At 38.8% G+C, this 16,744-nt stretch overlaps 1 protein-coding gene across 6 annotated transcripts in view; it reads right to left on the bottom strand.

The window, feature by feature from the left end:
• Positions 1–3,891: 3,891 nt before the first annotated feature.
• Positions 3,892–16,744, bottom strand: part of trip12 (thyroid hormone receptor interactor 12) — a 51,560-nt gene continuing 38,707 nt past the window's right edge. For all 6 annotated transcript variants that reach the window (XM_053501196.1, XM_053501198.1, XM_053501199.1 and 3 more), the window contains exons 27-43: positions 15,110–15,261; positions 14,683–14,840; positions 14,511–14,584; positions 13,920–14,119; positions 13,469–13,596; positions 12,970–13,121; positions 11,321–11,463; positions 9,484–9,640; positions 9,271–9,369; positions 8,339–8,453; positions 8,071–8,225; positions 7,797–7,961; positions 6,662–6,826; positions 6,022–6,135; positions 5,838–5,932; positions 5,627–5,730; positions 3,892–5,356 (exon numbers count right to left, since the gene is read on the bottom strand). In XM_053501196.1, the coding sequence (XP_053357171.1) occupies positions 5,160–5,356; positions 5,627–5,730; positions 5,838–5,932; positions 6,022–6,135; positions 6,662–6,826; positions 7,797–7,961; positions 8,071–8,225; positions 8,339–8,453; positions 9,271–9,369; positions 9,484–9,640; positions 11,321–11,463; positions 12,970–13,121; positions 13,469–13,596; positions 13,920–14,119; positions 14,511–14,584; positions 14,683–14,840; positions 15,110–15,261 (2,373 nt within the window). In that variant the 3' untranslated portion in view covers positions 3,892–5,159. The remainder of the gene's footprint in view (positions 5,357–5,626; positions 5,731–5,837; positions 5,933–6,021; positions 6,136–6,661; positions 6,827–7,796; positions 7,962–8,070; positions 8,226–8,338; positions 8,454–9,270; positions 9,370–9,483; positions 9,641–11,320; positions 11,464–12,969; positions 13,122–13,468; positions 13,597–13,919; positions 14,120–14,510; positions 14,585–14,682; positions 14,841–15,109; positions 15,262–16,744) is intronic.

Raw genomic sequence — 16,744 nt, 5'->3', positions numbered from 1 at the left:
GACAAGAAGAGCATACAGTAGTGAAGTAACCAACCTGCATAAGCTGTGGATTTTGGAGCGAAGGGCCTTTTCTTTAAAACTGTAGTTTGCATTTTTCTTACTTTTTTAAAACTAAAATTTATAAATGATTGGATTCCTACAGATCATCCATGTTAGCACTGGGATACTCAGCGAGATGATGTACGTCATGTTTAGATACACAATTTGCTGTAATGCTTACCTCCATCCAACCATTAGCCCTACCCCATGTAGGCTCAGAGGACCTGGTTCCAACCCACGAATCAGGAGGTGGAAGGCAACAATACAAACCATTACGTGCCACCTGTAACACTTATCTATTACTTTATTTGACAGTATAGCAGTAGCTAAAGGTGGCACAGTGGTGTAGTGGTTAGCACTGTACAATTGTACACACCAACCTGTCAATGCTCTTTTACTGTACGATATTCATTACTTGTTTATTGGCACAAACTTTTTATCTTTGCTGCTACTTATAAGGAACGTTTACTGTTTACTGTTTCTCCACCCATTACCTCATTACCACAAAGTATTGAAAGGTGTCATGTTTTCGCGTTGTCACTTTATCGCTCGTTTGCACATTTGCATGTGCACTTTTTGTTGTCTCTTTTGTATAAAACTTAGTTTTTTTGCTAACTTAAAATGTCAATCTGTCTTGTCTCTCAGCTTGTCAGCTAATTAGGTTTTTTAAGCCAGCAAGTTAGTTTTTGTTAATTTATGTTGTATGCACCGCGGTCCTGGAGGAACAATTTTTCGTTTCAATGTGTACCAACTGATTGAAATAACGACAAAAGCCTACTTGAACTTGGAATGTCACTTTTCACCTCCAGGGGCCCTGGTCAGGTTCGATGGTCCTGTCTCTGTGTGCATGGAGTTTGCATGTACTCTCCGTGCTTGGTGGGTTTCCTCCATGTACTCCGGTTTCCTCCCACAGTCAAAAGTCCTGCAGATTAGGCTAATTGCCATTCCCAATTTGCCTGTAGTGTGTGAATGTGCGTCTCTTTGTCCTGCAATGGATTGGTACCCTGTCCACGGCGTACCCTGCCTCGTGCCCTAAGTCGCCTGGGATAAAGCGGTATAGAAAATGAGTGAATAAGTAGTAGCTAATTACCCAGCTTGGTATTCAAGGACCCTTCTTATTCATAGGTAGGATGAACCTATGTTCATACCCATAACCTATGTTTATAATAGTACAGACTTTCCTGAACTGACATTCGTGTCAGATTTTAAAATTGTAATGTCTGGTTACTCAGTGTATGGTTAGATGTGATTCAGTGGGAGTTATGCATGATTTAATGGTTCAGAAGAACAGGAAATGATGTCCTGTGTAAATTGAACCTCATGCCATGTAGCTTACAGCAGGTTCAGAAAGTATGTGGAGCAAGTTTTGGAAATTTTGTTGGTGAGATTACATCTTTAATGTCTAGTGATGCAATAACCAAATAGTCAAAGCAAATAGTTTTTTTTTTGTTTGTTTTTGACCAACGTGACCAAATGTATTGAAATTTAAATACAGAAATCTCTCATAAAAAGATGCAGTACATAGCATGATGCTGACACCACCATGCTTTACTTTAGATATGGTATTAACCAGTTGATGTCCAGTACCTGATTTTCACAAGACATAGCCCTTGATGTTCCATAACGAAAGTAAATTTTTTGTTTTATCTGATATAATCCAACTTTTGAATAGCCACATTTAACTCTCAAACATCTTCATTTTAGCCATTTTAAATAGTTTTAGACTCTTTCCTAGGTCTGTTACCTCAACACAATTTGATTGTGTGTTTGGTGTGCTTTGCGCTTTACAGTATTTGGTCCAAGATCAACTGTAAATTGTAGGACTTTAAATTTGCCACAGGTGGACTCCAGTCAAGTTTTGTATAGTATAGCATTAACGCTAGCATTCACTGAAACCAAGAGGACTAGCCCAAACCCCGAAAAACCGAGCCCATTAACTAACTCATTCTAAAAGTGCTCTCCTGGCATCAACCAAACCCAAGTAGTAGACTGCCAGATAGTAAAGTGTGATTAGTCACTCCAGAGAATTTCACTCTTCCAGCATTCAGTGGTGGTGTGATTTACACTGATTACCTGACCCTTGACATTGCACATACTAATCTTAGACCTGTTCAACCATTGACAAACATTTCATGAAACTCACGATTTTGGAACTCTCAAGTATGGTTGATCACCTTGCGTGCTCTGGTTGGTGCTCACAGATTCTTCCATTTCATAATAATTGTACTAAAAGTTGACTAGGGCAGAAATTTCACAAGCTGATTCATGGCAAAGTTGGCATCTTATAAAAGTCCCTGGTTTAGGCCTTGGCAATGGTGACTTTTCTGTCCATTTTGGTCTTTAGTCCCAACACAAACTCCAGACTTATGCAAAATTCCTTTCAGGATAAAGATATTTCCAGCAGTGGCATGTGGACAGCAAAAACACTATTTGGATAGCAAGTGTGTCATCAGAGTGATTAATTGGTGAGACCTTTTTTTTTAGGCATTTGATTAGGTAACATGACTTTTACATTTATATCACCACTTGAGGGCTTGGCATGCATTAAGTTATTGTGTTTTACGTGTGGAATAAAATGAATACAAAAAAAATTATCAAATGTTTTTTCTTGCATACATGTGGACTAGACCTTAAAGTCACTGAGCTCTTTGATATGACCCATCCTATTGTCAAAAACCTTTGTCTACAATAGGCAAAGTGCTCACTTTATAGCCCTAACTAGCACTGGGTAAGTCTGAACCTGGACCTTTTGCACTTAATTTCTTTTGAAATTGTTGCAGAATCTACAAGCCCTTTTTCATAGGCTTCATGACATCCCCACTAGTCATTGATATTTATAAAACAGACCACCAGCATTTATTAATATACATTTTTATTGAATGATCTTTTTTTTGTAACATATTGCCTTTTTAAACATAGATATAAAAAAACCTAGGCTTCTTAAAGTATTTGACATAGTATTTGATATAAGTACTATTGTAATATGGACTTTGTTCCCTGAAACACAGCCACCAACTTCACACCCAGCCAGAGCTGGTTCTGGGTGACAGGGAACCCTGAATGTTCTAAAGTGATCAAAGAACCAGTTACATATGCAATGTGGGTTGTATCTTAGCTCTCGGAATCACCAAGGGTGGTGAGAAGCACCAGAAACACCTATGCCTCAATATTACATTTATCTGATGCACCTCAGGGTGTTTGGAGATGGATGACTAACACCACTGGGAGGAGCAGTGTTAACCTGATTCCCCCCTTCTATACATGTTTAAATTATGTTATGAATCAGTAATGGAAACCTTTTTCCACATGACCATTTGTGAAACTTCATCCTTCTTTTTCCTTTAGATTTCAGATAATCCTGGTTTAAAAAAAAAAAAAAAAAAAAAAACCCGGAGAAGAAATGGATTGTGTCGTTTTCATTAAATGTTAACTTGAACATTAGGTTTAAAAACCAGCAGCATGCAGCAATTGTAGTTGCACTCGTTTTAAATACTGACACTTGTACACCAATATGGATGTTTTAGGTCATGGGTTCTACCTCAATGTTGATGTAAATGAACCCACACAAGTTTTATTGGGCTTTTTTTCACCATTACTTGGTCTTTACATATTCCATCTAATAAATGGCTATGTGCTAGAGCTAGCTGAACTATTAGCCTCATTTCCCGTACCAATAAAAACTCCTGCACGTCTGCCTCCATATCGGCCAGCTGACCTGCATGTCAGGTTAACTATTTTAAAGGAATGAATCCAAAAGCTTGACAAGCTTTGGACCTTGAAAAAGATCCAAAGCGCATCTTAATAAAAAGTATTTTGTGTTGTGGGTTGAAGGAGTGCTGACAGGCTGCACACTGAGTCAAACAGTTGTTTTATTTATGTGTCCAGGTAAAAACAAGAACCTGATGCAGTAAATTATTGCAGATCTTAGAAACCAGCAGATGAAGGTTCGGGGTGAGGAGAGTGAACGCTAGCACGCCACCCCTCCAGGCAGGCAACACACACCACACCACCACGCTCCAATCCAAGCCAGCAGTGCAAACAAAACAGAATAATAAACTACAGCAAGAGGAGAAAAAAAATATATAGAAAAAAAAGCACAGTCGCACCTTAAACCAGGTGTGAGAACTGCATATAAATTTTATTCCATAAAGTTGTTTTTTTTTTTTTTTTTTGGAAATGTCATCTGGCCATGAAACACTAAAATGAAATCAGCCAATTGTTCTAACGTTTTTCTTTTTAGCGCTCAGCTATATGGCAGGATTAGTTACAACCCTGTAAGTCATATGACCTGACCACATAAGAGCGAGAAAATAAAGGGTCTACTCTATACTACTTCGATGCAGAGCAGACACTTGTGGCTTTTAAATGTTGGCCAGAAGTCCATTTCACACTGATGATAAAAAAAACAATAATTATAATAATACAATTGTAGATCCTACACTTTCAACACTACCTGCATTGAACCAACCGCAACTTTCGTACAGGAGGGGCAAAAAAAAGAAAGATGTAACACACAATAAAGAATGTGAAGAATAAGCAAAATGTTGGTCTGTACAAATGATCTTTGGAGCAGTAGGAGAACACGCGCGCACACGCACACACGGCCTGCTGGATGGAAACACAGTGATGACATCACTCACCACCATGACAGGAAACACACATCCTCATTTTCTTTAAATATCACATTTGAATTCCTCGCACACAGATTGGCTACTGATATTACTCATTAGATCTGCTCTGAAGAGGAGGCCATTTTATTTCCGAGATCTGCTCTGAAGAGGAGGCCATTTTATCTCCAAGATTCGCTCTGCAGAGGCAGACATTTTATTTCCAAGTCTTGTAACATTTTATTTTTATTTTTTTATTTCCCCTGTAGCAGACATACAACTTCTGGAGTCTTTACCCCCCGCCCCAGGAAGCAGCCGCTTTATGAGGCAGCTGTACCAATAACAAAAAGAAAAACAAACCGGAGAACTAAAGCAAAAGAAGTGAGGAAGTCATGACGACATGTGTAGGTTGGTAGAAGGCATTTTGCTTTGTTTGTGTGTGTTTGTGTTTGTGTGTGTGTTTGTGTTTGTGTTTTTGTGTGTGTGTGTGTACGTGTATGGGTATGTGAAAAATCAGGACAGGTGAAAAGACTGCTGGCCTTCCCGTGCCGCCATTAACAGTTTTTCCCTCATGATCTCGATGCTGGAATAATCCGGAAGCTTCAGGTAGTTTACACACGTCATCACAGACGGCAGGAAGTCGTCCGGGTTCTCCGTCGACTCGAACGTCTTGCGCACAATTGTCAGGGGAGGATTCAAACTCCGGAAACCTGGCAATAAAAATGAAGCGGGCTTCACACGACAGCAGGAACACGAGACGTGTACAGTGAACTAAATCTAAACTCTAAATCCTGGACCTCATGTTGTGTTTTTATTTTTTCTTGGAGAAGGTGATGTGCCAAAAAAAAAAAACATCAGAAGCTCTGAAAATGTCTGAACTTGAGTAAGCAGAGCTAAGGCACTAACCACATGTAACCATGCTTTTCTAGCTCCAGGGCAGAATGTTAAATGTAAAAGTGGAACAAGTCAGCATGTCTCACCTCCTACTGGAAGTCTCGGACTCCCGGTCACAAACTGCAAGAAGAGTCTCTGCTGCTCTGCATCAAAGCTACTCAACACCTCAAAGAGGAATCGCACTGCCCGGCTGCAGATGTGCACAATTTTAGATTATATACAAAATACATTTAAATGGTCATTTCTTATGGAAAAGAACTCCTTTAGTTACTAAAAACATGTTGAAGTTGTTCGTACCTGTCATGAGTATACCCGTGGTCCGGTCTACAGCATTCCATTAGAGTTTTGACGTCCCACGTCTCTGATTTGCTGCCACACAACAACTGGTCAAGCTGAGACAGGCAGAGAGACAGATGATTAAGAGGTGAAGCAAAAGACATGGAACAGGATAGGAACAAATTAAAGGATAAGTAAAGCTCACCTCTTCTGGGTAAAAGTACTGTAAGTGGTGGAGAGGGAAAACAGACTCGAACCCTTCCCTAAATGACTCGAACTGCCGGGATACACCCTCATTTAGGGTCCAGTAGACTACCAACTGCAGCGCGTGCACAAACACACACAAACATATACCCATTTAACAATGTTTCAAAAAATATAAAGCATGCATTTCTTTTCCCGATGTCTCCTAGTGGGGACTAGTAGGGAGGTGGACGTGTCTTTCATAGTTATTATATAGTGTGTTGTAGATAAGTACAGGGTAGGTGCTTGAGTGTATATATGCCAATCAAGAACAAATACACTGTAGAAACAATACAGCAATGGGTATATGGGTAGAGGAGAATACCAACAAAATAAGCATATAAAAAAAGGGGGCGTGTACATACTGATTTATGATTTTAAGAACTATCTACCTAATACTGTGTAGATCCCCCTTGTGTTGCCAATATAGTTTTGGCCCATTAAGGCAACAATTCAACAAGATTTTGTCCCTTGTTACTCCAGGTTTAGTTACATCATGATTTGCATGGTATGTGCTTTGGGGTGGATGTTGTAAAATTCCCCTCCATCTACTCCTTCATTTTATTTATACTGTGTGTAGGATACATGGTGTGTAAACTCACCCTCAGGTACTCCTCCAGGTTGTGTATGGTGACAGGGACGTCTTTGCCTCCCTTTTTCAGTTCGATGTTCGGGAATCCTGGCAGTGTGAAGTCTAGCCCCAAGTCCTCCACTGAACAGCCGTTCATATTTAAACTCTCCAGAGCGTGCTGTAGTGTTTCCCTCGTCTAAGAGAATCAGACAGAGACAAATTCTTCAAGGACATGTTGGGTAAAGGGAAAAAAAAGTTATCTACTTATTCTTTTGAAGAGTCTACATGTAATAAGTTATGGACAGTATTGGGGGAAGTAACTAATTACATTACAAAATTACTGTCATTAAAAAGTGAAAAGTTATCAGTTACATTACAGCATTGCCTTCTGATTAAAGTAACTATTTAGAGTATTTTTCAATGGCAGAAAATAAAAACTACTTTGTGATTCCTCATGCATGATGTTTTAGTCAAGACCTTTATAATTATTTTACCATCATCACTTAGCAAAGTTTGGCCCATAATCTGTTACCTAATGACTTCAGGAACAACAGAAAGGGAAAGGTTATCGGGAGCGGGGCTTGTAGGACAGAACCTCCTCCCTCCCTCACCCACCCACTCACTCACGTGCGTTACTTTGTAACACAATACACTAAACACTGGTTATGGCAGCATTCAAATGAAAAAATATACGTTATATGTTATTTAATATATAATAAATGTTTACTTAAGCTGGGAAGAGAAATCCTGTCACCTGACTACTATTTACTACTGCTCAAACTCATGGACCAATCAAGAAATGCACCTGCATGTGTGAATACAGTTACCAGGCAACATCATCAAACCAAAGACCTTCAAACTGAATGAAGTCTTGTGATATGGATATCAGATTGTGAAACTACACAAAGCCAGATCTCCTCTAAAGACTCAATGGAATGAATAAATTTATTAAGCATGCTTTGTTTTTTTTAAACCCTGCTGAAATAAACTTTATTATTTAAATCAGGTTAAAGTCATAGACTAAGCCTAGCTTTAGTGCTTTTACCAGAAAGGCCATCATTTAAGTGCCACAGTGTTGAGTTATACACCATACCCTAACTGCTAACAAAATATCCACTCTAGATAGGAAATGAACATTTAAAGTAAGTGCGTGTGTGTCTCCATACATAGGACTTATCCTGCTCTAGTCTCTTCTTCTGCCTGATGATGTCCTCTAGGTGCTGAATGGATTTGGCCACACCGGGGTCGATGTTCACCAAATCGTGAGAGCTAATTGACGTCTCGTTTCTCAACATCCACTTGTAAAAGGGCAAGCCCAGGGGAAGATCCAGCTGCATACATAAACATTAGTCTTTATTAACAGACTTAAAGAAAAGAAAAATAGTATTTTATATGGTAATAATATTATATAGTAATAATATTGTAAAAGTGAAGCCCTACCAGTCTGAAGTCCATGATGGCTTTAGCCATGAGTTTTCCCAGAAAGCGGAATTTCATCTTGATCTTGGCGATGTGAGCTGGCTTGGTGCTGCGGCCAAAAGGCACAGCAAAAAGGCCCCTTGAGTTGAACATGTACTTGGTTCCCTCCTGACTCCCTGCAGACGGAAGGCAAAATAAAGAAGACAATAGATTACCATCATGAAACAGTTTAAGCATAAAACCATGATCAAACTGTGGTGGACTATATGGAGCTAATGGAAGTAGTTACCTTTAGGGTTAGCAAGAGTGACCTCGTCTCCTCGCCATAAACCCAGATCAGCTCTCTGTAGCTCCTGAGATACAAGAGCGTAAAACTCCAAGGTTGGACCAAGACCTGTTCCCACCTGGGAGAGGGAAAATAACAGGGAGAAAAAGAGAATGAAAAGTGTTTGGATATTTCACTGTAGGAAGCGTCATTTCTGCCAGTTCAGACTAATGCTTTTAAAATTTTTATTTAGCATCATCTAAAAATTTTTTCCCCTCTTGATTTGAGTAAAATCCCTAAATATAATTGAGCCAAATACTAAAATGGCATTCAACTTACAATACACATGCCATGATACAACACATGTTCGAACCAGAGTAGTCTTGGCTCCCCATGTGCATCAGTGCGACCATGAACTTCCCCCTAATATATCATACTCTTTTGACACTCACCACTGCAAGTGGGGTTGCACCTAAGTTGTTTTTTAATCTATCCATTTTTTTGTCATTTAATTATTTTTCAAAATTAATCTAGCAATAATTTTCTGGTTAAATGAATAATGCTTTAATTACCTTGCCAGTATTAACCATAACTTAGGTGTTCAACCTTAACCTTTTCGTTCAAGCATTTTCTCAAATATATTTATTTTGCAAATAAAGATTCTTACATAGTAAGTGTCAATTAGTGTGTCCACCAGCCATGTGGGGCACACAAAGTGACAATTTGTATAGGAAAATATTAGCCATTAACATATGCTTTGGAAAATCTTGGCACCCAGTCAGTGACACCCACCAATACTAAGAAATTACTCCAATACACACTTGGGCTGCTGACTTGTAATCATGAGGTCAGACAGAGAGAACCGGGGCATTTCTTTAGAGATGTCTGTGTTGTGGGTGTATGTGCTATAATACAGACAGGCACTAACTTCCTCAATGGATAAGTGTGAAGCTTACCTCATTCTCATACTGAATCTCAAGCATAGCTCTGGAACTTCCCAGATCCTGCATCACTGACTCAGCCTGCTTCAACAGCTCATCTCTGTTTATCGTCCGCTATGAGCAGACGGACAAAAACGCAGAGGGTGAAAAATAAATAATAAAAAAATCAATCACGCCACCATCATATCCTTTTGATTCAGCAAGAAAAATCAGGTAACAGTCACATACCTTTTTTCTATCTAGACGAGGTGCTACACGGCTGTCCTGTGAATCTGACTGGTTGATTTCCGGGTTGGTGTCGAGCAGACGCTGCATGGCCCGGTCACGATCAAACGCAGTGACGTAGAACAACATCTGCCTCGTGTCGAACGGGAAAAAGAACGGACTAGACAAAACGACAATAAGATAAGTAATGCAGCCAAGAAAAAAAAAAAATCAGGACGTATAATGTGAGTTACAAACAATACATTACACCGCATTCCAATTTATTACGCAAATGATATCTTTCTCTGATTTTCATAGTCAGTCAATGCAAATGAGTATAATTTTCAAGTCATCAACCATTAGGGTTTAATTTGAATTTTATTGAACAAACCTTCTAATGATTTTTATTTTAATAAATATGAGTTAAATACATTTTATAGGTTGTAAAGAACTAAAAATGGGTTTTGTTTATTTTGCAGCATTAGGTCATATTTACTGAAATCCAAAGCTATTTTAATCAAAAACATCCTAACAGGGCATGTTACATCTTAACATAGGACCCCTTCTTTTGTATCACCTTCACAATTCTTGCACCTATTGAACTTGAGTTTTTGGACAGTTTCTGCTTGAATTTCTTTGCAGGATGTCAGAATAGCTTCCCAAAGCTGATGTTTTGATGCGAACTGCCGCCCACCCTCATAGATCTTTTGCTTAAGTATGCTACAAAGGTTCTCAATGGGGTTGAGGTCAGGAAAGGATGGTGGCCACACCATAATTTTCTCATCTTTCCTGCCCATAGCAGCCAATGACACATATAGGTATTCTTTGCAGCATGAGATTGCATGCATTGTCATGCATGAAGATGATTTTGCTACGAAAGGCACGGTTCTTCTTTTTGTACCATGGAAGATAGAGGTCAGTCAAAAACTTGATATACTCTGCCACGGTCATTTTCACACCTTTAGGGACCCAGAAGGGGCCGACCAGCTCTCTCCACATGATTCCAGACCAAACCAGGGTCGCATGACACTCATCAGTAAACAAGACTGTTCAAGAATTAGTCTTCATGTTTGTCTAGGCCCACTGCAAGCGTTTCTGCTTGTGAGCATTGGTTAGAGGTGGCCAAATAGTAGGTTTATGCACAACTGCAAGCCTCTGAATGATTCTACACCTTGAAGTTCGCGGGACTCCAGAGGCACCAGCAGCTTCAAATACCTTTTTGTTGCTTTGTAATGGCATTTTAGCGGCTGCTCTCCTAATCCGATGAATTTGTCTGGCAGAAACCTTCCTTTTTCTGCCTTCATCTGTGCTCTGAATCAGCTACAAATGTCTTCATAGTACGATGATCACGCTTAAGTTTTTATGAAATAGCTAATGTTTTTATACCTTGTCTAAGGCATTGCACTATTTGACACTTTTCGGCTGCAGAAAGATTGTTTTTCCATTCTTTTTCTTATTATTATTGCTTAATAATGTGGAACAACCTTCTTTAGTACTTTTCCTTTAATTGGGCTCATCTGGCAAAATAATTATCACAGGTGTCTAGATTAAGATTAATTTCAGTGATCCAAAAAGCCCTGAGACACAATACCATCCATGAGTTTAATTTAAAAACTAAACATTTAATGTTTATGAGACTTGCATCCAATTTGCATAATGATTTGGACAGCGGTGTATAGGTTTACATTGAAGGTCACATAATGGCATTAATGATGGTGCGACCACTGACATCTTTGGATAAAACATAATACTACACATTTCTCTCATAATGCAATATGACCTTAAAAAAAGGGCACAGAGAACTGTTAAAGCAAGTATAAAATATATTTGGGGACACCCGGCTGTGTGTGTGTGAATTTACCACGTCTTTCCAAGCTCAGTGAGCCAGGGTGGGATGTTTCCAGTCATGATCACAAGTGGATCCTGCAACTGTCTGTTTGCTTTTGCTGTCAGTTTACTGTTGATGAACTCACTAGTGGGAATGATCTCCTTACACACAGCATTCTGAAACACATATCAACCACAGAGTCCGATCAAAGCTTTAAAATCACATGGCTCAAAAACTCTGAGAAAAACACAGGACAGTCGAGAATGTTCTGGCTAGACTCAGTGATAAGCAAATATCAATTTAAGCACAATCCTTCATTTAATACACTGACATTAAGGGTCATTACAATTAACACTTGAGGCCAAATGCTTCCCCCCATGATTCAGGTCAGGTCTTTGTGATGGCAATTCCAATACATCCACTTTAAGAGATTGTTTAGGATGATTTCCTTGTTGGAAGAACTGTTTGTGACAAAGGATTACGTTAATTATTTATTTTTGGTTGTTTTCTAAAGTGCACCAAGCCCTTTTTTTTTCATCAAAACTTCCTATAACATGGTGCTGCCATTCCTACGCCTCACATATGAGACGGTGATATACAAATTAAAATACCCATCCTTTTCCTTTCATCCACATTACTGATGTCACTTGCTTTATGCATGCATGCAGCTCTTAAAATAGTTTTGACCATTAGCCAATTTTAATTCTCTAAAAGTCATTACAGCAATTTACGAAATCAACCAGACAATTTCATCAGAAATTGAGATGAAAAAACCTTCACCCAAAACCTTCACAAAAACAAGGAGATTTGAAATAGCTGGAATTGGGTTGGAAACTATCCAAAACATTATTCAAACCTGTAAGGATTGTGTTGAGCTTTCAACGTCATTCAAGGAAGAATAAAAATGCATGGTTAAAAAAAAAAAAAATTTACAGTATAATAAACTGACTGTAAAATCAGTTAAAAAAAAAAAGTTTAATATTGAAAGTAAAAGCATTACCACATGCACATTGTGATGAGAACTCTCAGGATTTAAATTAAACAGCTGTGGTGGCCACTTGTTAAAGAGACTAATTATATTTTTAAAAAATAATAATTTAAATTTGCTAGGGATCATAAAGATTTAGAGCAATGGAAAAATTGCATGTGGTCTAATGAGTCCAGATTGACCCTACATCTGAGCAATGGGTGTGTCAGGTAAAGAAGGGAAGCACATAAAGCGATGCACCCAAGTGCCCACTGTACAAGCCTCTGGAGGCAGTGTTATGATTTGAGGGTGAGGTCTAGCCTCAGCAATGCTAGGTGGTAAAATAAATAAATAAAATTATACCAATTTATTTAAACATTATATGAAAAAAAGAAAAAAAAAAAAGGAACAAAAAAAGTCAGCTGATGACCTGAATGGCCATGTGATATCACCCAATGAGGGGTATCACATCCAGGCATATTCAAGGATTAAAATTGTAAAAGTTTGTTCCTGGGAGCTTGAGTAATAATCTTCACACATGTACTGTTTCGCGATGGTCAATAAAATCTTGGTGTGCACAACTTTTTCTTTTTTTTGGCCAGGCATCTATTTAATTGTTTGGCCTTATCTGCATTCCTTTACTGTAAGGCAGCAGAGATACTGACACCATTAATGGGACGCAAGGCGGTTGTGTGCATGTACAGTATATACTCACCTCGTAGAGGTAGAACCAGTATCTGCTGATCGAGTGCAGAACCCTCAACAGCAGAATGACCTCCAGTGAGGGGTCATCAAATGTAATGCCCTCTGGAGGATCGGATATGAGGTACGACTCCAACGGATTACTGACACTCGGACACACACCATCTGCACAAATTCATCAAATTAATAGATTTGTATCGGAGTCGAAGAAAATGTCCTAGTCATTTCAATTTGAGAAGACTTAATTTCAAGTTGATTAATGAATACAAGTCATTTTCATTAGCAATGAAGTGGGCAAGGCGAATAATTAGACAAAGAATGAGCAGGATTTAACTTTAAATAATATAAACAAAGGGAATTGACCCACTATGCAATATTATTGTACATATAACAGCATATACTATTTAGATGTTATGAGGTGAAAAACACTGCTCATTTAAGCAGTGTAAACAAATGTTTGACCATGAACATGAGAGTGTACACAAGACTGAGTGCATCTGAAATGTCTGTACCATGCCACAGCTCGTCCTGTTTCTTAGCATTACGTGGTGAGGTTTTAGTGGGAGCCGTTTGTGCTCGACCCCTTTTGCCTCCTACGGAGTCCTTATAGCCATCCTCATCCTCTCTGACCGGTTTATACCTGCACAGACAAATACAGATTAAAGTACAGATTCTGCACCAGATTTCAACATGTTAGTGTCACTGATTATAAAGTGTTGATGCGTTTCTTTATTATTACAAGCACTACAGAGCTTGTGAGAGGTTTGCTCTTTAAGAATTTGTAACTTTTAGGTTTAATAAAAAATAAAATAAAAAAATGTAGATATTTTATATTATAGCGTGACATTAAAATCAACATAAGCATGAGGGACTATATAAAGAATAAAACAGACCATTACTAGCATAAGCAGGGAAATGCATATATAAATAGGACACGATCGGTTACACTAAATGTAATAATACCATATCGTGTGTGTTTTGGTCCAGATGCCAGCACGACCGAGAGGGTTGGCCTCATCGTCAGTGCTCTCCCGCTCCTCCTCTGGTTGCAGGCTGAACTGACGCACCGCCTGGTAAACGGTCATGTTGTAGGGCAGCAGGTGATCAGCAATGTAAAACTGTAGCCGGTGACGCACACTCCCCGAATTCAAGAACTGAGCTGCCTGTGAGAGTCAGAGGTTATGGGAATTAAAAAAAGTATCACTTGCTTTTTGCTTAGAATGTGTACAAAGCACTTGCACGACCCAGTGCACTACATAATAGACTACATTTTGTCTAAAGCGTCCCATAATGCACTGCAACAGTCAGATGGCCACTTTAGTACTGCCAGGGCAACTGAAAAGCCATTAGATCAGTTGGCATTTTTAAGCCAGGTTATGGTGCATACAAATACAGCATGGTCTGAATTTGTGATTAGATGTTATTGACTAGAGAGTAGATTTGGTAGACGTTATGATAATCATAGTGGTTCTGTTTGATGGCATGAGAGATTCTCTTCTCTAGCTTATGTGCTAAACAAGGCAACAGAAAAGCCTGAACAGGCTAAACCCATACAAGTGACTCATCAATTTCATCATCTGATCCGTCATCGTCACTGTCTTCATCCTCCTCCCTGATTCGTCCATATCCTGATAAGAACAGACATAAAAAAAGGTTACATTATTGTATTTTAACATTATTAAGTGACTCATGTTCAATAAAAGTAAAAAAAAAAAAAAAAACACACCTCTGACAACAAGGTATCTCTCAATAGCCTGTACTAATGCCAGAGGGTCGATTTTAACAGGACCGCCCTTCCACTGTTTAACGTTGGTGCAGTCTGGGTGTCTCTGCAGCTGGCACTTCAGCTGGTGTGTGTTGAAGAATTTCAGTGCTTGAGAACCTCTGGAAATTCACACAATCATATTTTAGAACCCTTTCTTGACAGACAAAAGCTTGATGAGTTAAAAACTTTACTTTAAAAGGCATGCACATACACACTCAGTGTAACAATGTCTGTCGCAGTTTAGTTTTTTTTTTTTTTTTTTAGACTTAATTTTTTCATGTTAGGTTTTAAACAAGAAGCAGGCATCAATCATCAGAACGGAAATTAAGGATTTTTTTTTCTTATTTTATTTGAGAGAGAAACTCTCTTGTCTGAGCTGAAGATGTACCTGCTGCCGTTGCCATTACCACTGGGAAAGTCGTGCACTTTAACAGGAAACTGCTCCATCTGACTCAGACAACTGTTCATCTTGTGCACAAGCGCCAACAGCGGCCCATTCTCTGTTGGCTCCAACCGGAATAGTGGCTCCTGCCCTGGAACCTTTGCATGCACACACACACAAACACTGATTCACACTCTATAAAAATGTCTTTCAATGATAGCATGTGCCTCCTGCCCAAAAACAAACTGACGCGCGCAAAGACTGAATGTGCCACTTCTAAAAATCAAATAGCTGGTGCACACCTATGCTTTATAATAAAGATTCTGCAAAGGTTTGGTCAAATTCCCATTAACAGTTTCCGAGGAGTTGCAGGTAGAGGAAAAGTGTGACTATGACAATGGACATCGACTACGATGCTGTCGACATGAGACGACTGATAGTGATCCCTATGCGTCAGTCCATCCCTGTTTCCATTCTCCTCATCATCAACTAAGCATGTTTCTCACACCATAGATACTGATGTTCATTAAAATCCTAGATGATCAGCAGTTTTGATAGCCTCAAAGCAGCCCATTTGGCACTTCATTATAGATCGATTTCATTTGTAGAGAAAAAAATTCTTGTTCTAAACTGAAACTTATTTAACACTGTATATACATAAAGTAATATGATAAATATAGAAAACTAAAGTGTATACTCGTCTAGTACTAGCCAAAGTAAACGTGTACATATAAATTTTCTTAGCCATTAAGAAACTCGTAATATTCTTCAGGAAAAAAAAGGAAGCAAGCTCAGCATGAGACAAGAGCATAGGGGAAAGGAGGTGAGGTTTCCAGAAAGTGTCTGATAATATTGCAAACTATTCCAGATTCACATGTCAGTTGACCAAATTCTCCTTTTGTTGGATACAGACTTTTTTTTGTCGCCATACTTATGACCAATAACCAGTGTTGGGTACAATGCGTTAGAGTCTTAGGATTACTTATTTGATGTAACGAGTAATCTAACGCATTATACCATTTGAGTACTCAGTTATTTAAATGTAATCCGTTAGACAATTTATGTAATCCGTAAGCCAGACAGTAGTCATTCCCAATTCCTTAGTGTGTGTGTGTGAAAATTGTTTGACAAGCCCCGTCCCCGATTACCCATCCCCCCCTCTCACCTACGTGGTTTGACTATGCGAGAACCAATGCACGAAAAGATGGAATCACAGCCCCAAAACTCACAGTGAGTCATGATGAACCGTACTTATGGCCACCGTGCGAAACCGTGTAGGTGAGATAGGGGTATTAGTAGTTAACAGATTATGGACCAAACTTCACCGAGTCTTGATGGTAGAATAATTATAAAGGTCTTGACTAAAACATGCACGAGAAATCACAAAGGAGTTTTAATTTTCTGCAAAATCAGTTAATGAAAGTAATCAGTAACTGATTACTTTTTTAAAGATGGTAATTTTGTGATGTAATTAGTTACTTTAAAAAGTAAGATCCCCCAACACTGCCAGTAACTCATGCAAGTGTGGTCTAACATTTTGGTGGCACTCTTACCGAAAATGGATAAAAGATCATGCATTAAAATTGACAAATAAATGTCACTGGATATTGTGGCGCTGCTTAGCAAAATTGATTACGAGCT

This window comes from Clarias gariepinus, chromosome 7 (assembly GCF_024256425.1).
Source record: "Clarias gariepinus isolate MV-2021 ecotype Netherlands chromosome 7, CGAR_prim_01v2, whole genome shotgun sequence".
Taxonomy (NCBI): Eukaryota; Metazoa; Chordata; class Actinopteri; order Siluriformes; family Clariidae; genus Clarias; species Clarias gariepinus.
Note: the sequence above shows the minus strand (reverse complement) of the source record. Positions and strands in the feature narration are given on the sequence as shown.